General features: G+C 45.9%; 1 protein-coding gene across 1 annotated transcript in view; it reads left to right on the forward strand.

Moving 5' to 3' along the window:
- Positions 1–18,453: 18,453 nt before the first annotated feature.
- FAT4 (FAT atypical cadherin 4) overlaps positions 18,454–24,591 on the forward strand; it is a 125,400-nt gene continuing 119,262 nt past the window's right edge. The window contains exon 1 of the mRNA XM_050973694.1: positions 18,454–23,739. Coding sequence (XP_050829651.1) covers positions 18,454–23,739 — 5,286 coding nt within the window. The remainder of the gene's footprint in view (positions 23,740–24,591) is intronic.

A 24,591-nucleotide genomic window follows, 5' to 3' on the forward strand; every position in this document is an offset into this window, starting at 1 on the left:
CAGGAGCTGCAGCTGCTCTCCTCCTGGCTGCCTCTCCCTGTGTCCTGTGTCAGCCCCTGCACACATAAAGCACTATTGTTCCAGCCCAGAAATTGTCAGGGGAGTGCTGGACAGCATCCCACCTCACAGCATTGGGAACCCCATGTGTTCCCTCTCACACCCACACAGGCGCAGATGCAAGCAGTCAACGCCAGGGTCCCACCAAGAGAGCTCCCAAAGAGAGCCACTGGCTCCAGGCTGTCCCTCAGGGAACTCATGGGGAGCACTTGGAGGGGTGGGAATGGATGGACACCTCCACTGGATATGAGCTCAGGAACTCCAGCTGACACATCCCAGCCCAGCAGTGATCGTGAGGAAAACCTGTGTAATGACTGAATGAATACCTGGTAGCAGACTGAGTTAATTCATGGCTTTTTTGTTCCTCACTTGGGATGGAATATTTGGCTTTTACGTGCAGTTCTGGGGTTTTTCGAGCCCTCTGCAACACTTGTGAGTGTAGAGTGACACGTACCAGCGATAAAAGGGACCACTTCCCCAGCACTAGGTTTTAATTCTGCATATAACAAACACTTCTTTCTTTAGTATTTCTTTCAACTCCACTTTTGAAGTTGATTTATATCTGCCTCCTGTTTCGCTCCAGTTTCAATCTCCTGGCGGCGTTCCTTGCCAAGCCAGCCTAATGCCCACATTAAGCCACATGCTTCTGTACAGGCAGCAGTACATGTTTTTTCTGGGCTGAGCTTTGTTTGCCAAATCTGGGCCTGTATTCACAGATAATGACTTCCTTTTTGTCTCCTTCTCCTTCTGTGAGCTTTTTTTTTTTTCTTTCCCCCACACGCAGCCTTTTCAAAATGTAATGTGACCCTCATACATCATTTTTATCAGCCTTATAAACCCAGTGTAGTACAGCATATGATGTATGTAAATTCATGCACCTAAAGGCAGCCAGGAATAAATATTCTAGTCCTCTGTCAGGAACAGAGGATAGCTCGATGTCATTCAGAATCAAGGTTTTTTCCTACCTGAAACTATTAGCTACAACAGTCCTATATTTAGAGTAAAAAAGTAGAAATACCTTCTTTTCAAGATGTCACAAGTCATTTTTCTCGGATGGCTTCAGATGATTCTTTTCATTTTGAAAAGTACTTTTATGCTATATTGAAAGGGATTTATACAATAAACCCCTTTAAGTCAAAATTTTAAAAAAAGGGGGAACAAACAAATAAAAATTATTTCACAAAATGCCTGGGAGCTTTAACCTGTTTTTCTCACTGATGAGAAAATATTTTGGGGGGGATGCAAAAATATTCTTTCAGCCTGGTATTCAACACAGCCATATTTGCAGAGTTGCATCTGCATGCTGGATACAGGATGGTACAACTGGGGCTGGGGTGAACGGGCCTTAGCCATGGCATCACGGGATGTTTTTGGGTTGGAAGGCGCCTTAAGGACTGCAAAGAACCTGATGTGTGTCAAGGCTGACCTAGAGCAGAGACTAGACAGAGCTGAAGGATAAAGTAGGGATTTATTAGGAGGCCTCACTGGATCCACCTTGGGCAGCACAAGAGCCCAGCCAGGGCTGCACCCCAGGTGAACCCAAAATGGTCACAAAATGGATCATCAGTCATGGGGTATCACACTTTTATAAGTTCTGCTCCATTTGCATATTGGAGTCAATTGTCCAGTTACAGCTTTAGATTATCAAGTCCCATCCTTCTTGTTTTTCTCTCTTCAGCCCATGTTGTTTGTGCTCTTGGGCCTGAGATTTGGGTCACTTGTCCTTGGTCCCCAGCCAGAGCAGGAATTGTTCTGTGTCCCTGCTCTGTGCAGAGCTCACCATCCCCTCATACAAAGCTCAGAGCTGCACACTAAAGCAGCACAGAATCTGAAAAATATAAAACCTGAGGCATCAAACCCATCTTTGCCACGGCAGCCAAGCACACTTTAGAGCTGGAAACTCACTTTTCAGGGGCAGAGTAAATTTAGTTTGGGAGGGCCGGGGAAGCGTTGCCTCAGGGAAAGGCCTGGGAGGGGAGCTCGGGCCTGCATGGAGGGGAGCTCAGGCCTCGGCCTCACAGAGGCACAGGGGCTCTGAGGTTTCACTTTGTCACTCTATACCCCTGCCTGTGAGACTCCCTGATAGCATCTGGGATTTCTGAGCACTGCCGGGACTTCTTGTAAATGGAGTCGCCTCACAGTGTTTGTCCTGGACTGAATGCGCCGGGGCAGACAGCTGATAAGGGACCTACAAGCTTGACATCAATACACGGTTGTGCTGTCATAACAATACAGCCTCAGCCTCTAGGTTACAGCTTCTCAGAAATAAGGAATGCTCATTTAGGGGGGCAGATAACTGGGAGTGGTTTCCTCGAAAGGAAAGCCACTCCAGGCACTGCAGTGTGGAGGGCAGGCCTTCACAATGGTGGCATTGTTTACAAGTCGTTGGCATCTGCAAACAAAAATCTGTTTAACTCACTGTAACAGTCTAAGGGGGACAAAAAAACCCCAAATCAGGAATCTGTTATCCTTCTGCCCCAAAAGGAGTCCACAGAGTCAGCAAATCTCCCTGCCTCTGTAGGTAAAAAAAACCCAAATCCAAATCAGGAATCTGTCATCCTGCTGCCCCAAAAGGAGTCCACAGAGTCAGCAAATCTCCCTGCCTCTGCAGGTAGAGCAGGGTGGTGTTTCTGAAGGTGTTCATGTGAGTGCCAGAGATTCCCTTTGAGGTATCTCCTCTCCTCTCCTCTGGTGGATGTGTGATCAGGCTCTCTTGGCACATATCAGCACTCATGGGAGCAGAGCCATAGGAATATTTTTCAGCAAAGACTGTAATGCAGAATACTGTGGTGCACTTTCACTTTAAAATATTTATATTTAGGCTTAAATGCAAGCATTCCTTTGAACTCTCCTAATCACTCTATACCTCTCAAGTTCTTTAAAATTTACAAGCACAAAATAAAGCCATTTAAAAAACCAAATCAACCTCCAACTGAATTAAAATTGTTGTACAGACAAGTGCCTCCAATATACAGACACACAGATAGTCAGTCTACTCTAGAGCTTTTTATTTTGAATCTTAAAAGCAGATTCTGAAAGACCTGCAAACCAAGTGAATATCCTTCAGTTTTATCAATAATTATGAAGTGCTACGGGGAGACTACAGCCACATTCTTTGGGCCATATCCTGCAGGGCCTGATATCCAGTGTTATGTCCATATAACTCCTTTTCTCCCCTCTTTCTCTCCTCTGCCATCAAGAGCCCTCTCCCTGAATCCCTCCCTCTCTGTGACACGCACCCATGGGCACACATTGTGGCTACAAATGAGAAGACAATGAAATGAAAATGAAAGAATTCACAGGAAGCTTCTTCAAGTGTCAAATTGCAGAATGAAGACAGTTCATTGCCTCTGTGGAACCAACATAACTTTCAGTTTCAAAATTATAAAATTTGCAGGCATGCATGTGTTTCCTTGTAATAAATAAATAAATTAATAAATATATGGCTGGGAAAAAAAATCCTTCCTAGCCACCAGTTGCACCTCAGTAGCTCCAGTTCACTTGACACTTGACAAACAGAGAGATAGAAGTGAGTTATATGTTGCTATGGTTTTCTGACCAAAAAAATAAGTCAAGGGGAACAGGTATTATAACATTTAGACATTTCTTTCCTCTCTGTCCCTGAGGGATTTTTTCAGTGGCAGTTTCTGCATTGAGAAACAGCAAAAAAGAGAAAAGAGAGAGGAAATCCTTTAATCGCATCCTTTACTTTCAATCCAATCCCTGGGACACCGAATTCATTATTTAGAGAAGAGGTTTGTACCTGAGATGGACCCTTGCAGTTCCTGGTTGGTGAGTGGCACAGCCTGTGCTGACCAGGGTGGACATTTCCCTCTGCAGTGACAGAGCACTCTGTGTCCCTGCCTTGCCAATCCAGCCAGAGTGGCCAAACTGCAGCCAGGGATAGCTACAGCTATCTCTGGGAAAAAAAATATATATTTTTTTTAATCCTTGCAGCTTCTATTCTATTATTATGGAGTTTTATGAACTGTTGCAGATGAATTGAGTTTTTTTTTTCTTTTTTTTGAAAATTCAGCTTTTATAATCTTTTATTCCTTCTTGGGGAGTGTTAATGGGTACAAAATGGAAGGATTGCTGTGACAGTGATGCCACACTGGGAAGCCCTCACAGCGGAGGTTCCTGAGCCAATTTGGATGTTAAAGCAGCTCCTCTCTGCTGCTCTTTCCATCCTGACAGAATTATGATGTGCTCCTCAGCCTACCATACATTATTGAAGACTTCTCTGGGTAAACACGTGCTACTGCAGTCTCTGGCTGCAGGAGAGACATTACCCAGCTGAAACTGCTGTGACAGCAGCCAACTCCTTGCATTTCCACTTCCAGCTCCTGCCCAAGTCAAAATGTGCCTCCACCATGCTGCTATGGTCACAGAGAATGCACCCTGAAGACTGAAGAGAGGATTTTGTCAGGCCCAGAGTTTCCCAAATAGCCTCCAGCTGTGCCAGGAGAGGTTTAGATTAGATTATAGGAGCAATTTCTTCCCTGAAAGGGTGGTCAGGCATTGGAACAGGCTGCCCAGGGAGATGATGAGATCACCATCCCTGGAATTGTTCAAAAGGGCTATGGATGAGGCACTTGGGGACATGATTTAGTGGTGTAGATGGTGGTGCTGGGCTAATGGTTGAACTCAAAGATCTTAGAGGTCTTTCCCAGCCTTAATGGTTCTATGATTCTGTGCTCTTTAATGACAAGCTTTTGCCTGTCTTCACTGGCCATAAATAAATTTAATGCTTCAGTCTCTGCAAGACTGATAAAACTGGCTTAATTTTATCATTGCCTCTCACTAACTCGTCATGGACAGTGTGAAAACCATCACTGAATGAACATCACTGAAGGTTTTAGATTATATGGACAGCTCAAAGGATCAGGGCAACTCTGATTAGAAGTGCTTGATCTCATCCAAAGACAGTTCTGTCTTTAGTGCCCCTGCTGAGGAGGTGGAGCAAGACACACTCCAGGCTACATCTAATTTCTGCTATGGCATGTGAACTAAAGTACTGCCAATTTTGTCCAGTGTTTGCATGAAATAGGGTAAAGCATCCTTCTTGCTGATTAATTAGTATGGAAATTTAATACTAGCTGATTTATTGGCTTACAAATATGTTTTGGCCATTACAAGAACCTACTGGACCCACTTGCAAGGTGAAATCCTGAGAATTTTTCCAATAATTCAAATTAAGCCAAGATTGACTTTGATCCAGTAGAAGTGAGAAGAACATTTTATCTCCTTAGGTATCTTTCAGTATGTTGAAACTCTTGCATGTATATTTCACATATGAACATATACAGCATTTTATGGTAAGCTGCTGGCTTGATTAATCCTATCTATATATTTTTATTCTAATTTACAATACTTGGATACATGGGAAATGCTTGGAAACAGATGAATTTGCACAAGATCAGATTTTCTCCACCTAAAAAATGATAGTAAATATGCCAGTGAAATTTATGCTCAAATAATCTCTGGTATTCTACTAAATTTAAAAAAATAGAACACTCAGATTCCTCTTTGTTCACAGCACAGACATTGATTTTATTTTACCCTTACCTCCTCTATTATCAAGTATAATTTGTGTTCCAGGTTCTGGTACCAGATGCTATTATCTTGAAAAGCTCTTGATATTCCTAAGTGTGTAAGAGCCAATTCTCTAAAATTTTCCACAGTTTCCCGTGTTTCCATGCAACACTGACAGCATCTTGTTAATTAGGAAAATCAGGTTTGCCCAAGGAGGGAGAAAACACTGTTGGTATAAACAATGGTGAGATCTTTCTCTCATTGTCTGAATCACACATTTTGTAATAGGAAGGTAAAATGTGATGTACTTTAGAGGATAGAAAGAAATCCAGTTTTGCCAGGTATCCACTGAGCAAGGATAGAGAGATGCTGTTCAGGCTATGATGAGCAAAGAGCATTTTAGGCTCTAGGAGCCTAAATGATGACAAAGCTCTCCTCCAGAACACTGGGTAACCCTGAGCTAGCAGTGAATAGAACAGGGTGTTTCATTTTTGTGGTGCAGAATTCCAAAGAGTAACAGGATCCAAGATGAAGTTTGGCTCAATAGGGTTAACCTTGAATGGGAAAGCAATGCACTGATGCCCAGTTAGCAGAAAGAGAGAGAAGAGAGCTCTGTAAAAGAATGCAAGTGTGGCTGTACTGCTGGCACTGAAGGTAAGCTGGGAAGGACGGGGCACAGGAGCTGGGTGCTGCTCTGCAGATCCAAGACACAGTCCACAGGGCAGTAATGTAGTGATGGTGGATGTCTGTTTTTTTTAAAGAGCAGGCTTATCAGGTGGCATCAGCAAGGCTCTAAGGAAACACACCAGCCTGGGAAACTGAAAGAAATTGAGATGTGTTGAGGGTGCTGAGCACAAACACTGTAGGAAATGAGTGAGCAGCGCAGGTGGACGATAAACAGGAGGCACCGCAGTGAAAGCAATTTATAGAGCATTTGCTCAGTAGCATGAACTGATTTTGTAATCAATGCTGATAAGAGAGCAAGGATCTGGGCTGCTTTTACCTTGAGGCTCCTTTGTTCAGGAACAAAGGGATGCAGGACCAGCCAGGCAGCATGGGGTCCCAGCGGTACCTCTCCTGAGAGCGGGGAAGGATAAGCCTCGGCAGCATTCCCGAAAATATGGGCACCTGCTTCAGTGCAGGGGGTGTCTTGTTCACCTCATGCACACAAATCCACCTGCTGCAAGCATCATAGAGCAAAATATCAGCTCCATTTGCAGCATTTCATGTTTATGCCATAAATTTATTTGGGGATGAAGCAGTGCACATGGAATAAGGCAACAATTCCTTGTGAAAAAGGAGTCAGATTGCTCTACAGCAAACTGCTACAATCCAAACATAATGGGATGATCCTAATCAAGGATTGTAGCTATTGTTCAGGAGTCAGTTATGAATGATTATTTTTCTACATTTAGTCAGCATATCCTCCAGAATATCCCATCTGACAGCGGTCAGAAAGCCGGTGTGCGTGGAATTTGTCTGCTGCAGAATTTAATTGTGCCTTATGGGGATTCCCTTCTGTCAATGATTTGTTGGATATTGATCCATATAACTGGAGGACCTTTTCCTTTTCTTTTTTTTTAATAATTGATCTATAATCAGGCATTTGAAAGAAAACAGACTAGCCAAGGAGAGCTTTCATCTTTCAAAATTCTGCTGTTAAAAACCCTACTAATAATCGATCGATATCTCGGATCATGTCCTTTGCTGATGGAAAAAAAATTAGTATTATTTCAGGGAGTGAACTGGAGTTGGAGCCATCTTTTAGGGCTTTTTAAATTATTTCATAAGACATCCCATTATTTTTGTGGTGCACAACAGGTGCAGGGAAGATTATTCAGCCAAGGGCAGAAAGACCTAAGCACACGGCTGCTGTTCAGACAGTGCCACCTTGATTATCCAAGCATCATGGGGACACTGAATATGTTTGCATAATTAAGGCCTTGGCTAATGGTAGTGCTTTTAAATGCAATTAATAGCTTTCTGGGGATGCAATTATTTTGAAAAACAAGGAGATTGTAGTAAATGAGGTTCAGATAACTGTGGTAGAACTAACAAGAGTGTTCATTTTTGATACGATCAAAGCATAATAGCAGATGATTTCCAATCACAATATGTATTAAATTTAAGAGAAAGCACGAAAGCAAAATTATGTTTATAAAATGTTGAAAATTAAATTTAAAAAAATGTGTTAAGTAGGACAAATTGAGAGAATCATTCCATTAGCAGTTTTCATTCTTACTCATTTGAGAGGTGGTCATTCTCACTTTGTTCAGGGTACCTTCATGCATGTGTAACAGAAATAAGATACTTCCTTACAGTACAATCTGCACTTTTTAAAAATGATCAGTCATAGAACAGTTTGGTTTGGAAAGGGCCTAAAAGACCTTCTAGCTCCAAACCCCTTGGGCAGGGACACCTCCCACTATCCCAGGTTGCTCAGAGCCCCATCCAGCTTGGCCTTGAACACTTCCAGGGACGGGGCATCCACAACTTCTCTCAGGAAAGATATGCAAATAACATGCAAATCCACCTTATGCAGCCCCCTTTTAGAGAAGGGAGACTACAACTGCACAAAGGCAAAGCATCCCAGAGCTGTTTTCAGCACCCCCAGGCATAGGGCAGACATCAGCATGCTGGCTGGGACTGGGGGTCAGGGGCAGCCCCTGGGGCTGGGCAGGGCAGGGCAGGCAGGATGGGGGACAAAAAATGCTGGCTTTGTGTCCAGAACTGCTTGGAAATATAGTCCATCTTTTCATATGCTCAGAGACAGCCAAAAGGGATATACATAGATGCTCCAAGAAAATACTTGGAGTATTAGTTTTCACAAAATCTTTAACTTTTTTTCTTCCCCCTTTTAAAAAATAACAGAGAGCTACTGTACCCTGCTGAGACCAACATCTGTGCAGACAATTAAACCCTTTGAGACTCTGAGCAGGGGGGAAACTCAGAGGAACTGGCCCTTTTCTACTACATCCTCTGAAGGATTACAGATAAAGAAAAGATTTTGCAAATAGCTAGGCACATACATAATTACAAAGAGGTCCCACTGATTTGTTTTTAAATAAATTTGGTTAACAATGAAGTTTTATTTTCTGAAAAATACTGATATTGGCACTTGGATCTCAAATACAGCACTAACATCTTTGTTGTAAACCTCTTTTGGTAGGAAGCCAGACCTAAGACAACAGAATAAGAAGCTGAATAAGTCCTTGGGTTTTATTCTTCAAATTTCTCAGGAAATGATTTATAAAACTTGATTCACAATGATATGACCCCAAGAGCTCATTACACAGCAGTCTGGTTTCTTTTTTTTTTTTTTTTTTTTTTTTTTTTGTTTAGCTAGAGTTGGGCAAGTGGGGCAGAATATTTTTTCGAGGTATTTTCACTAATTATTTTTTTAAACTTGGGATTTACTTAAGAAAATGACTTCCAGCATGGAGGGATGCCACTGTGGTAGTTCAAATGTGGAGTGAGTTCAGTCCCTGCTCTTCATGGCTCAAGATCTCAAAGAACAAGGTAAGCACTGAGAGAGGAAAGATGAAGGAAGATGAATTAAAAATATTCAATTGCAGACACCTTTTTATGAGAACTTTATGCTGAAAAAGAAAAAAATCTTTCTGCTGAAATTATTCTGACCCAGGGCTGTGTATTAATAGCTCTTAGTGCTAATTGCTTTTATGTGCTTCCTAGTGCACACATCATTCCACAGAAACAGACAGCCATACATCTATTAAATTACTTTTATTTCCCTGGGAAATGCCCACCAACAATTTCAGGTTTCCAAGCAAACAGAAAGATTAGCTGTGGTTCTCCTTCCCTGCATCCCTCCTGCCTGCCTGTGCCCTCCCTTGTGCTGCAGGAGGGAGTGCCAAAGAACAGGTGGGTGTTTTTCACACAGGGATTTTGGCAGTGCTTTGTAAAGCTGTGATGAGTGGAGGCAACACTAAGGAAAAGTGTGCTGTGGGAAATATGTGCCATCTTCAATTTGAGATGCTGGTGTGTTTCACTTCCTGCAACAGAGAAAATCTGACCTGCCAAGATGTAACCCCTTGGCATACACTTCAGCTGACTTCCATCCCTCTCCCCAACAGCCACATTTCCATGGTAGAGAAATCTGGGGGAAGAAGCTGGACTGTTCCCTGGTCAAGGTCTAGGTCATGCAGCAAAGCCACAAGGTCCACAGCATGCTGCTCTCCTCCTTGGCAACAGCAAGGAAACTGCTAACCCAAAAGCTTCTCTGCCTTCACAGGTCTTCTGCATCCCTTCCAGGCTTTGCCTCCTATTTTAAGGTCAGTGCTCTGTCAGGGAAATGATAAAGAAAAATTGTAGGCAGAAGATAAGGCAATTAATGTTTGGATGTGTCCCCCTTGTCACCTGTGCTGTCACCTGGGGTACCAATCTTGTCTGCAAACCTGAGCTGGGCTGGCTGGGGCACCCACAGCAGAAGAGAAGTCCAGATAGGGAGAAAGGTTTGGTTATAAACACACAGATAAACCTGTCTTTCTGAAAGCCTAAATATGCTTCTTATTTAAACATAAACCTTCAAACCAATCTGGCTCACAATAACACTGGGATATAAACATGATGGTTTCAAAAGACACCAAAACTGGAGCAATGGAAATGTTTATTTCAGTGTGAAAATACAAGGCTTCCTAATATTTAGTGTCTTTTTAAATATTTGCTTCAAAATGTGGCTTGGATTACAAAGAAAAGAATTTTAAGAGCAAATAATTGTTTAGTTAAGGTTGCCCACTGGATTAACTTCATAACAGGATTTATAGAACAGATAATTATGAGAGGTTGGCTAATAGATGCTCTCAAGGTGAAAGAACACTCCTGCCAAAACAGAAATAGGATAGGGATAGTCTGAAATAGTCAGTTTTAGAAACCTGCAGTGCCTCCCCATGGCCAAGCAGGTGCTCTCCTGCTCTGGTGTCTGCATTCGGTGGATTTTGTGCGAAGGAATTCGTTATGGTAGTTTGTAGAGGTATATTGGTCATGTTTATTACCCTGAAGGCGCTGAAACCTGTTGGGCCTCTTTCCTGCCCTGCCCTGGAATGGTGACTAGGGAACAGCTTTTAGCTTTTCATTAGGGTCACAAAACCAGAAACATTGACAGAAACATTTTAAGTGGGGAGGGAGGGTGGTAAATGCTCCTTACCTCAAAATTAAATGGAAGCAGTCAGCTGTAAAACAGAGGAATGGGTCAAATGGAATGGACAGCTGCTTTTCCATATGGATAATGACTCCTCAAGAAAGTCAAACAGCTTAGCCTCAAATGAAGCTTGCATAAAAATAAATAAATAAATTTAAATAAATAAATAAATCCCCCCCATCCCTTGCTAATATAAGTGATTGTGTACTACAGCAAAAACTTCCAGACAGAATTCATTGGCCCCAATGATCCTGATGGACCCTTCCAACCCAGCATATTCTAGGACTCTACTCTGAAGTAATGCAGAGCAGACACTGCAGTCTGTAAATGAGGATTTCTCTAAGGGAAATCATGGCAGAAATTTTAGTGATTCCCAGTGAAAGACCATTTCAAATATTGAAGAGGTGTAAAAGAAACACCTGCTGGGCTCATTCTCCCTTTTCTTTCTCTCTTCCTATTGCTATTTCATTCCCAGACAGACAGACACACAGAAATATCTATGTGAAATTATGCATACCAAAGAGGTTTATTATTAAAGTTTCTAACAACCTGAAGCCTGGGACATCAAAGACTTTTGGAGGGACTTTGCTCTCTGTTCTGGGTAGGGTTCAACTCTTGCTGTATTTGACCCAGGTTGCTCCAGCCCTCTAACCACCACCAAAACAAATTTCAAGAGAAAGTTATTTTTTGGCCCATCTCTGGGTTCACCTGTCATTTTGGTATTTAGATATAATATTTATATTTATAATAATATAGTTTATTTATATTTATATGTAAATTATTTTAATATAAAAATATAAATATTTTATATTTGGTTCCTTTGCTAAGGACATTGCCTCCCCAACATGGGGCATTACAGCTGCTTCTCCAGCCACAAGTAATCATTCCTCATTTATTGTCACCTGATGTGAGTCCCAGCTCTCACTGACAATTCCCATTCAGCACTTACTGTGCTATATTTCACCTCAGAGTAATGAAAGTACTCTTCAGGATGACATTAAATAGTGATATAAAGTGACTGTGACTTACCCTTGGGGTCCTTTCATAATGTGTTGGAATTCTAACATTACAGGTAATTTTTGTAAAAATGAAGTTCTTACCTTAGTTCCTTAATCAGTGAAAGACTAAAAGTTTAATTAACATAAAACATGATGTATTTCACCTTCTTCACAGCCTAAAGGCTCCAAGGTTTTTCCTTGGCATATCAAAAAGTCTTCCTAATAAATCACCATATGCTACTAAAAGTAAAGACATAATAAACTTGTTCTGTGGTATTCTGAGACTGATTTAAATATGTGATCCTTTTTTTTTTTAATCAATCATGAAATATAATAATTTACTTTAAGGTTATGTAGTATAAGGCCTGCTTACATCTCACACTGCTCAGTACAGAGCCTGTGTGCTGTTTGCCCTTGAATGCTTCATAATTTTTCTTAATATCTTTTAAAAGACCTGAGGGAAATTGTTGAGCTTTTTTTCCCCTTCTAGAGAGTGCACATTTCTGAGTGTTATGCAGATACTGTCTCTAACTTAAGTTCTCTCCAAGCAGACTTTTCCCCAGCTTTTCTTCCTTTATCCTCTAATCTATCCCCGCTGAAGTAAGCTGCCATTGTAACCACGTTCATACCAAAATTTTATTTTTCTGAGAGCCAAGTAATTTGGACATTCATGGCCTGATTTCTTCAAAAACTGCATTTGACATGTTATAGGTACTTCATTTCTCTTCCTTGAGCAACTGGCATCATGACAAGAGAGTCAGTAAAGCCCCACTTAGCATCAGGGTGACTACCAGTAAAGCTGTTGGGATGCAATGAACAGATTTAACTTCCAGATTTGTACATTTGCTGAGCTGTTTTACTGGATAAGAGGTGGCATTTCTGATTTAGAGACTTTAAGAGGTTTAGGTTTTAGAGATTTTAGGTTGCTTGGTTTAATGAAGACTGAGTAAGAGCCCAGCAGCTTCAGTGTGACCGTGTACAGTTGCATGATGATGTGTTTCAGGTTTTCTGGATTCCAGACAAACAGTTTATTTTCCCAGTGTCTTGCTGTCAGTAATTGCATCCCATTACTAAACTCCATCAAGAGGATGGAATACAGATGCTTGAAGGAGTAATGAGATGCATTCCTTCAAGTAGAAAACAAAGACTAAGCCAGAAAGGAAAAGCTTTCCAAATGTTTAAACAGATTATGAAAAAAAAAAAGAAAAAGGTCAAAATTGTTTGAGTTTCTGGGGCATAGCAAAATTAGTGCTTTTAACTAGTAACTATGTGCTCATGGTCCAGGCACAAGATTCAGGCTAGTTTCTCTCCTCAGCTGAACTCTACCATCTTGTGGGTTCCCAGGAAATTACAGTTTTAGTCTTCAAATCATCTTAACACACCAGCTAAAATAGCTGACAGCACTGCTTTTGGTTTTTTTTAATGACTAAGTAGCATATTATGGACAAAATACTATTAAAGATTTTTTTTTAATTTATTTACTCTTTCAATTTGTGGCTTTCTAAGCTATAACACTAAGTGTGCATTCCACATATTTCAGTATTTCCCAGTTACTTGGCAAACTCCTGATTTGATCAGTAGAAGTTTTACTGTGACAACAGAAAAGAGAATAATAGAAGCCCTTTGTTGCAATTTAGGGCTTTGCATCTTGTGACAAGGAAATCAGAGCACTTAAAACAAAAATGAACAAAAAAACAAGCACTTGCTTTGAGATTCTTTTTCTTTCTCCTGGTCATTTAAGTTATCCTTAAGTGCCAGAAATCAGTATAGTTTTGGCTTTGAACTGCAGGCTTTCCACTTTTTATGTGGTAGGGATTTTTTACAGGAACTTTTTACTTCCTTTTTCTATTCAGGAGTGATGGGACTCATCCACTCATTTGATGGGAATCTGAGTCAAATAATGCTGAATTTAACACTTGAACTGTAGAGGATATTATTCAAAACCTTTTAAAATGTGTTGGCTGCTGAGTTCAGCAGGGTTTTACCAGCAGCCAGGCCATGAGCTATTAAAAAAAACCCGAAACCTTAATTAAAAAAAAAAAAAAAAGAAAATAAGAAAAAGCCACAATATGCAGTTAAAAGCACTGTGAGGTGCTCTAGCTGTTAAAGGAAAAAGAAAACATGGTGTTGCAGAGCAGGTGTTGAAAAATTAAACTACTGAGTTCAGACCAGTACATTTCTAGGCTATAAAACATGACTGGAAAAACACTTTAATGTTCTTTTTCCAAGCAGAGTGAGTCTATTAAGTAATAAATATCAAAAGGCCAGTTCAGCTCTCATTAGTGAGACTGGGATGGGAACTGAGAATTGAATCAGGCTCTGTAAGTCAGATGCTGCTGTCTCTGTCTGGGAGGATGTGATGCTCAGTGACACATTATGACTACTCCCATCTGAATTGTTTAGTGTTAGAGCAAGTGAAACTTGAATGATATGCCATGTTCAGTCCTCATAACAACAGCAGGACCCCTGGTGTATTATCTCTCTAATAATGAAAAGGTAGAGTTCAACCCCTATTGATTTAAATCAATATTATTCTGCCTCAAGGACTGCTAAACTGCATCCTGAGAAAAATGTTACAGTAATATTTTTATTCCTGGAGCATCACAAGAGAAAGTGGTGGAGCAAAGGTGTTTTTCACTCTATCTGTCCCTAGCTGAAATACAAAGTGGTGTTAAAAATTCAAATGCAGTTAGTAAGAGGAACCAACAGAGAAAAAGTTCAGTAAGAGGACCAAAGAAAAATAGATTGACTCATTTATCAAACACACCCTGCACCCTCTTAAGAAAGAAATGTCTCTCATCAACGAAGACTTCCATGATGCTGGGGTCTGTAGATGATCATAGAATCATTTAGGTTGGAAAAGACCTTTAAGATCATTGACTAAACTGCAATGATGCAAGTGTGGGCAGGATTCCAGCTGCCCTCAAGGAATAAAGAGAATGCCCAGTGCCCAGTCTTGCATCACTCAGGAGCACGGAGCATCAGACAGAGCCTTTGTGCTCATACCTTCAGCTCATCAGACAGAAAACACAGAAACCTGCCTGCCAGATCTGCTGAATTCATAACCAGTTCCTGTTCTGGCTGCAGAATAAAATTCTCTCCCTGCTGTGTATCCAATTGCAACCCTGAGACCTCTGAGGGCTGTGCGAGATAATAGGTATGCATTCAATTTTCATTAGACTTACCCAAGGAAAAAAATTGCTTAGAAATTTTTTCTTCCCTACAACTCTTTTCACTTCATTCATCAGCCCTCTGCTTCTGTACTGTCTGTGCCTTCCAGCACAACGTTTCAGCAGCATCATGGCCCACTTCAGGCAAGAACAGCATTGGAAGCACATTAAATGTGACAGCCAGATGTGTTGATCTGTTGACAATGGACACTGAGGTCGTTATTAAGACTTTGCAGCGGAGCATGAGCTGGACAGTGTTGGGATTAGATTGCTTCTTCCATATCTGGAGGTGAAAGCCTGATGAAGTGTTGGGTGGTGTTATCAACAGAGCTGGAGGCAAGACAAAAAGTGCAGTAATGACCTATTCTTCACTTTATTTCCATTCTTGCAAGTTAAGAGTGGTGGAGTGCTTCTTAGCACAGTCTTAACTCAGTTGAAATGTATTTGTTTTAATCTAAAAGGGGTCAAAACTCAACCCACACTTATGCTGATGAACCACCAGAGTAATTCCACTGACATGCACAGACTTTATAATAAAGGTATTGCTTAATAACTCCCAAAGCTGCTTCAATTTTAATGGGCTTTTCCTTAGCCATTAAAATAACTTTTTAAAAAGTACAGTCGGTTTTAAAACATCTTCTAAGTTTGGCTACATTTGAAACAGCTCACAGTAAAAAAAAAGATACAGTTGTAATAAGAAAATTATTTTAAAAAAGCTGCCTGCAATTATTTTTGTAACTGAAAATTGTCTGTAAAGTTTTGTACAACTTTTTATAAGCATTTGGATTTAAAAAACATAACTTTCTGAATCCTAAGGAATGGAATTTTGATATATTGAAACACTTCAGGAATTTAAAGGGTGCTCTTTTTTCTTTCATGAACGACTTATCTAGAAAAACATTTTTACATCTACAGGTACAAAAGGCTTAAGCAAATTATGTTTTTAAAGAAATTCTGAAATATTTACATTTATCATATCAGATAATTTGATATAATTGCAAATATTAAATTACATGGCCTGCAAACTGTCAAATAGATTTTGTTTGATTCATTCTCATATACATTTTCAATGTATAATTTTATTTTAATATAATGCAAGGGGAACACACGACAATTCTGGGATCTAATATTGACAGACCTTAGTTATGATTTTCTAGAGTAGCAAAAATATGGTGCTTTAAAACCTATTTTCTAGATATTCTCCTGTTTTCTGGGTATTCTTTCTTGCCCAGAATTTTAGCAATTTTGCTTACAGCATTTAAAAGGCTGATGTTTTGCTTTCATATATTTGAATTTCCATACTTTTGCAGCAGCATTTCCTATTTTGACCTTTGAGAGAAGAACCCAGAGGGAAGCAAAAACTATGGGCACAGAAGAGCTTGAACAATGTCAGAACAAGATTGTGCCTGTTCCACATGAAATATAGTTGGCTAGTAATTCTAATCAGAACTGGGGAAAAAACCAAAGCCCCTTTCAGGGACAGAATGTTTCTCCGTGCTGTGTTTTGGACTTGGAGGTCAAATTTACCTGGCAGATGTGAAAACTTCCATGTAGTGAGGAGTGATTGGGACGTGATGAATGCTCAAAGACTTGCTCTAGTGAAGATGCTATCTTATGTTCTTGATGCTATCTTATGTTGGTAATCATCCCCCTCCAGCCCATATAATCTTATTTCTTCGCGAATCGCTGTTGGATTTTGCTGGCTCATAAGACACGAGCATTTTTGTGACAGAAGGTAAAGAAAACACCTTTCGAGAGCACCCAGCGAGCTGCTGGCTGCAGGCAAGGGTCGATGCACGCCTGTAGGTGGAGTTAAATATCAAAGAACTGGTGCAGAGCGCGGCAGCGCTGTGGGTCCCGGCGAGCGGCGGCGCAGATGAGCCGTGCTCAGTTGTCCCACGGATTTATCCCCCAGCTCCCCGCAAGAGAGGAGGATGTGTTTACACCAAGAATAGTTCGCAGATGACTTAGCTCCCACTGAGCTAGTGCAGCTAGGAAAGGCAGAGCGCTGCGAGGCACTAAAGCCCTTCTGCAGGTCGGTAGCAGACGCTGAGAAATGAAAAAAGTACAGGCAGACCACAGCGCTGCCATACAGGGAGAGGTGCTGTGTCCACGGGGTCGGGGCTGATGGCGGGTGTGAGGATCCATCCCTAGAGGAAACAGGGATTTGCAGGAATTACTGGCCCGAGGTAGCTCTTTGTGTTAGATGACAATACGGAGCAGGAGCCACCCGGTCTTCCTTACTGCTTCAGTCAAGATTGCTGCTAATTTTCATTTGACCTCCCTTTCTTTAATCATATCCAGGGTCCTAGCGGGGAACAAACTGCCTTTGACACCACATCCTTCAACACTTTCCTACTTTTGTTTTCCACTTATTTTCTCACTTTTCCGACTTTTCCATGCTGGAAAATACACTACCAGGTTCTTAAACTCACAGAGATAAATAAATTCTGTAATTTGTTGATCCCTTATGCGGCTATGCTGGATTTACCTTTTCACTTTAATTGCTAGATTTACCTTTGCGACTATAATCGCCGTCTATAGATTTGTGGTTTTGACCGCTGCTTGTATTTAAACGAAAGCTCACACAAAATTAAAAATTTTGCTGCCTGCGCCGCCGCAGGGAAAAGGATCCTCCTCGATTTTCTGCAGGCTTTTTGGGATGGAGGAAGGAGGGGGCTTTTCGCTCGGCACCGAGGTTCCCGTGGGATGCTTCGGCATCCCGGTGATGCTCCCGGGCGCCGGGAGCCGCGCAGAGCGGCGGCGGCAGAGGGCGCTGCCGGCCCGCGGGAGGCGCGCCCGGCGCCGCATCTTCCCGGGATAACGGGACCCGCAAGTTCCCTCCAGAGCTGCCTCCGAAGTGAGCGGCGCCCGCCGCAGCCCCGTGCCCCGGTACGCGGGGCAGCCCGACCCGCTCCGCTCCGCCCGGCCCGCCGGGCTCCCGGCTCGCTGCCCGCTCCAGGCGGGAGCGTCCCGGGGGACCCGCGCCCCGCTCCCGGCGCGGCCGGGGGCTCCCCCCGCTCCCCGCCCGTCCCGGTCCCGCCGGGGCGGCCCCTCAGGTGCGGGGGGCGGGCCGGGGCGGGGCGGCGAGGCTCGGCGGCCAATGGGCGGCCGTGGGGGGAGCCGGCCCGGGCGTCAAGAGGGCCGGGATCCATGAGCGCCGGGCAAAGTTGGGTCCGGGCGGGCGCGGATCACGGACCGGCTCGGCCGCCGTGCGCCCGGGCATGCCGGCGGGGCGGCGGGCACCGCGCGGGAGCGGCGGGCCGTGGGGGCCCCGGCGGTAGCGGCGGCTGCTGAGCGGCGATGCGGCGCGGCGCCCCCGGCCGCCCCCCAGCCCCGGAGCGGCGGCGGGAGGAGCGGCGGCAGAGGCAGAGCCGGAGCGTCCCGTGAGCGCGGCGCGCCGCCGGCTCCGCTCCCGTCCGCGTCCGGAGCGCAGCGTCCGCGGGTGCCGAGAGAGGCGGCGGGCAGGGCAGCGGGAGCGGGTCAAGCGGCGGCGCCGGGCCGCCCCCTCGGGGCGCTGCGCCCCCGGGTCGCTATGGGCCGCCCCCCCGCCGCCCGCGGGCCGCCGCCGCCGCTGCTGCTATCGCTGCTGCTGCCGCTGCTGCCGCCGCTGGGGAGCGCCGCCGCCGCCGCGGAGCCGCGCCAGGTGTTCCGGGTGCTGGAGGAGCAGCCGCCCGGCACTTGGGTGGGCACCATCGCCACCCGGCCCGGCTTCACCTACCGCCTGAGCGAGCACCACGAGCTCTTCGCCATCAACGCCACCTCGGGCGCTCTGCACACCCGCGCCACCATCGACCGCGAGAGCCTGGCCAGCGACGTGGTGGACCTGGTGGTGCTCTCCAGCCAGCCCACCTACCCCAGCGAGGTGCGCGTCCTGGTGCTCGACCTCAACGACAACGCGCCCGTCTTCCCCGACCCCTCCATCGTGGTGACTTTCAAGGAGGACACGGGCAGCGGGCGCCAGCTCATCCTGGACACTGCCACCGATGCTGACAGTGGCACCAATGGCGTGGACCATGGCTCCTATCGGATCGTGGCCGGCAACGAGGAGGGTCGCTTCCGTCTCAACATCACCCTCAACCCCAGCGGCGAGGGGGCTTTCCTGCATCTGGTTTCCCGCGGAGGGCTGGACCGGGAGGCCACCCCCACCTACCAGCTGTTGGTGCAGGTGGAGGACAAGGGCGAGCCCCGTCGGCGAGGGTACCTTCAGGTCAACGTCACCGTCCAGGATATCAATGATAACCCCCCCATCTTCAGCCAGACACTTTACCAGGCACGAGTGCCTGAGGACGCGCCCGTCGGGGCCAGCGTTCTCCAGGTGACTGCGGCCGATGCCGACGAGGGCACCAACGCTGACATCCGCTACCGCCTGGAAGGAGGCGATGGCAGCGGTGCTGGGGATGGGGCTGGCAACCTCCCTTTCGAGGTGGACCCCGAGAGCGGGGTGATCCGCATCCGTGAGCGCTTGGACTACGAGGTGCGGCAGCAGTACTCGCTGACGGTCCAGGCCATGGACCGCGGGGTGCCGGCGCTGAGCGGCCGGGCCGAGGCCCTCATCCGCCTGCTCGACGTCAACGACAACGAGCCCCGGGTCAAGTTCCGCTACTTCCCGGCCACCTCCCGGTTCGCCTCTGTGGATGAGAACGCGGCCCCCGGCACGGTGGTGGCCCTGCTTACGGTGAGCGACGCCGACTCTCCGGCGGCCAACGGGAACATCTCCGTGTCCATCCTGGCGGGAAACGAGCAGCGGCACTTCGAGGTGCACAGCAGTAAGGTACCCAACCTCAGCCTCATCAAGGTAGCGGCCGCGCTGGACCGGGAGCGCATCCCGGCCTATAACCTTACCGTGGCGGTGGCGGATAACTATGGGGCCCCGCCGCCACCTCCAGGCTCTCCCACGTCCGTCTTCTCCCCCGACGGAGCGGTGGCAGCTCCCGTGAGCCGCTCCTCGGTGGCCAGCCTGGTGATCTTTGTGAACGACATCAATGACCACCCGCCCGTGTTCGGGCAGTCGGTGTACAGGGTGAACATCAGCGAGGATGTGCCCCCGGGCAGTTACGTGCGGGGCCTCAGTGCCACGGACCGTGACTCGGGCCTCAACGCCAACCTCAAGTACAGCATCGTCTCAGGCAATGAGCTGGGCTGGTTCCGCATCAGCGAGCACAGCGGGCTGGTCACCACGTCTGTCCCCGAGGGTGGCACTGCTGCCGGCACGTCCAGCTCCAGCAGGCTGGACCGAGAGACCTCTTCTCAGGTGGTGCTCAACATCAGTGCCCGTGACCAGGGTGTGCAGCCCAAATTCTCCTACGCACAGCTGGTGGTGACCGTCCTGGATGTCAATGACAACAAGCCTCGCTTCGGTCAGCCTGAGGGTTACCAGGTGTCCCTGGCTGAAAACTCCCCATCAGGAACTGAGCTGCTTATCCTAAGTGCCACTGATGGGGACCTGGGGGACAACGGGACTGTCCGCTTCTCCCTGCAGGAAGCCGAGCCAGTGCTGGCAGCAGTTGGCCCCTCCTCTGTGATCCCTCGCCAGATGTTTCGCCTGGACCCTGTTTCAGGCAAGCTCAGCACTGTCTCACAGCTGGACCGGGAGGAGCAGTCTCACTTCTCCTTGCAGGTCTTGGCCAGTGATTTGGGCTCTCCTCCCCTTTCTTCGGTAGCCCGGGTTAACGTGACCATCCTGGATGTGAATGACAATAGCCCCGTGTTCTACCCCGTTCAGTATTTTGCCCATATCCAAGAGAACGAGCCGGCCGGAACCTATGTGACCACCGTGTCTGCCACGGACCCTGATCTGGGCCCCAATGGGACAGTCAAGTACAGCATCTCAGCTGGAGATACCTCCAGGTTTCAGGTCCATGGGCAGACAGGGGTCATCACAACAAAAATAGCCCTGGACAGGGAGGAGAAAACTGCTTACCAGTTGCAGATTGTGGCCACTGACGGTGGCCATCTTCAGTCTCAGAACCAAGCCATTGTCACCATCACTGTCTTGGACACACAGGACAACCCTCCTGTTTTCAGCCAGGGCACGTACAGTTTTGTTGTCTTTGAAAACGTTGCCCTGGGTTACCACGTGGGTACTGTTTTTGCTTCCACCATGGACCTCAACACCAACATCAGTTACCTCATTACCACGGGTGACCAGAGGGGCGTGTTTGCCATCAACAGGGTGACGGGGCAGATCACCACAGCCAGTATCATTGACAGGGAGGAGCAAGCATTTTACCAGCTGAAGGTGGTTGCTAGGGGTGGGGCAATAACTGGCGATGCTGTGGTCAATATAACTGTCAAAGACTTAAATGACAATTCCCCACACTTCATTCAAGTGGTGGAAAGTGTAAATGTTGTTGAGAACTGGAAAGCTGGGCATACCATATTCCAGGCCAAAGCTCTTGATCCCGATGAAGGTGTTAATGGTGTGGTCCTTTACAGCCTTAAGCAAAACCCAAAGGGCTTGTTCTCAATCAATGAACAAACTGGTGCTATAAGCTTAACGGGGCCGCTTGACATAAATGCTGGGTCTTACCAGGTCGAAATCCTGGCCTCGGATATGGGAGTGCCTCAGCTCTCCTCCACCTTTATCCTGACTGTCTCTGTCCATGATGTAAATGATAACCCGCCTGTGTTTGACCAGCTTTCCTATGAAATTACTATTTTGGAGTCAGAGCCTGTGAATTCCAGGTTCTTTAAGGTACAGGCTTCTGACAAAGACTCGGGAGTGAACGGTGAAATAGCTTACAGTATAATTGAAGGAAATGCTGGGGATGCCTTTGGCATATTCCCAGATGGCCAGCTGTATATAAAAAGTGAACTGGACCGTGAGCTTCAGGAAAGATACGTTTTACTGGTCGTTGCCTCTGATAGAGCAGTAGAACCACTCAATGCCACTGTGAATGTTACTGTGATTCTGGAGGATGTAAATGATAACAGGCCCCTGTTCAACAGTACCAACTATGTGTTTTATTTTGAAGAGGAGCAGAGAGGTGGGTCGTATGTGGGTAAAATAAATGCTGTAGATAAAGACTTTGGGCCAAATGGTGAGGTCAGGTATTCATTTGAGCATATGCAGCCAGATTTTGAGCTGAACACGGTAACTGGGGAAATCAGAAGCACTTATCAGTTTGACAGAGAAGCTCTCATGAGACAGAGGGGAGCTGCAGTATTTAGCCTTACAGTAATAGCCACAGATCAGGGGTTGCCAAAGCCTCTGAAAGATCAGGCAACTGTACAGATCTACATGAAAGACATCAATGATAACGCCCCCAAGTTTTTGAAAGATCTTTACCAAGCTACTATATCAGAATTGGCAGCAAATCTGACACAGGTGCTGCGAGTTTCTGCCTCAGATGTTGACGAAGGGGTTAATGGGTTGATTCAGTATTCTGTAATCAAGGGAAATGAAGAAAATCAGTTTGTAATAGACAGCAGCACAGGCCAAGTGACCTTAGTAGGCAGACTAGATTATGAGGCTACTGCATCGTATTCCCTTGTCATCCAAGCAGTAGACTCTGGAGCAGTTCCCCTAAGTTCGACTTGCATGTTGAACATTGATGTCTTGGATGAAAATGACAACAGCCCTTCCTTCCCTAAATCAACCCTGTTAGTGGATGTCTTAGAAAACATGAGGGTTGGTGAGCTTGTGTCATCGGTCACTGCCACTGATTCTGATTCAGGTGACAACGCTGACCTCCACTACAGCATTACAGGGACAAACAATCACGGGACCTTTAGCATCAGTCCCAACACTGGGAGTATTTTTCTTGCCAAGAAACTGGACTTTGAGACACAATCTCTGTATAAGTTAAATATAACGGCAAAAGACCAAGGGAGGCCCCCGCGATCCTCGACCATGTCAGTGGTCATACACGTTAGGGATTTCAATGACAACCCCCCTCATTTTCCTCCGGGAGACATCTTCAAATCAATTGTTGAGAACGTTCCTGTGGGCAGCTCTGTCATTTCCGTGACCGCTCACGATCCGGACGCGGATATTAACGGGCAGCTAACGTACGCCATCATCCAGCAGATGCCGAGGGGCAATCACTTCCGTATCGACGAGGTGAGAGGGACGATATTTACCAGCGCTGAAATCGATCGGGAGTTTGCCAATCTCTTTGAGCTGACGGTCAAAGCCACCGATCAGGCCGTTCCCGTGGAGTCCAGGCGCTTTGCCCTCAAGAACGTGACCATCCTGGTGACGGATCAAAACGACAACGTACCCGTGTTCGTGTCGCAGAACGCCCTGGCAGCCGACCCCTCGGTGGTGATCGGTTCCATCCTGACCACGATCATCGCTGCGGATCCTGATGAGGGTGCCAATGGGGAGGTGGAGTATGAGATAGTCAATGGAGACACCGAAACCTTCATCGTGGATCGCTACAGCGGAGATTTAAGAGTGGCTTCAGCGTTGGTGCCTTCTCAGCTCATCTACAATCTCATCGTTTCTGCCACCGACCTGGGCCCGGAAAGGAGGAAATCCACCACTGAGATGACTATAATACTGCAGGGGGTTGATGGGCCTGTTTTCACTCAGCCAAAATACATCACCATCCTGAAGGAGGGCGAGCCCATCGGCACGAACGTGATCTCCCTGGAAGCGGCGAGCCCGCGGGGCTCCGAGGCGCAGGTGGAATATTACATCGTGTCCGTGCGCTGCGAGGACAGGAGCCTCGGGCGGCTCTTCACCATCGGGCGCCACACCGGCGTCATCCAGACCGCTGCCATCCTGGACAGGGAGCAAGGAGCACGGCTCTACCTGGTGGATGTTTATGCCATTGAGAAGTCGTCTGTTTTGCCCCGCACGCAGCGAGCAGAGGTAAAGGTTTATTCAGTAATCATTGGTCTTTTTACTCCTGTCTTTATGGCTGATGCATCTTTTTACTCCAGGATTATGGCTGATTTTTCACTGAAGTTGTGGTGTCAGTGTTGGGCATGAGCATGGGCTCTGAACAGCTCATGTCATGGAAGTTCTTGCCATCTCTGCCTGGCTAAGTCCTTCAGATGATAGGTCTCCTCACGCACCTCCAATTTTGGTTACTTTTCTACCTAACTGACTGATGAGGATGGAAATGGTTTTGTTTCTCTTCCTGGATGTGACAGGTGGTAAAAGTGTAACGTTTTAGTTCAGAACTTCCCTTGTCACAAAGCCATTTGTCTTGACTGAAGGGTCTTTAAAGGTTTTCTGCCTGACTAGCTTGAGAAGCAATGGGTGGAAACCAGGTTTGGAACATCATCTGTGAAGTACAAGTGTTTTATTCACTCAATCTTCAGTCACAGAGCTGATCATTCCTGGTGCTTTTGCTGTCTTTTGTGGTAATATTGGGAAGCCAGGTGTGAGAATGAGTCTTGTGTTTGCTTTAAGTTCCAGCATGTCCTGGAGCTGCCTGCTGCACTTCACCACAAGCCTTTGACTTGCCATTCCTGGAAATTTGAGGCTGGCGCTGCTGAGTGGGCCAGCCAGGAGAGGATGGTGGTAGTGTGTAGTGGTTTAACCATTTCCCTCTCTGGCTGAACATACCCCTCAGTACTGCACAGCCCCACAGATCCTCCAGCCATACTTCCTCCTGGGAATTAAGTGTTAGTTTTGATACTGTGGTGGTTTGCAGGTTTGGGTTGTTTTTTTTTTTTATTTGATCTTAGCAAAAGTGGTATTTCCAATTCTTACTTG

Source organism: Serinus canaria, chromosome 4, assembly GCF_022539315.1.
Source record: "Serinus canaria isolate serCan28SL12 chromosome 4, serCan2020, whole genome shotgun sequence".
Classification (NCBI taxonomy): domain Eukaryota; kingdom Metazoa; phylum Chordata; class Aves; order Passeriformes; family Fringillidae; genus Serinus; species Serinus canaria.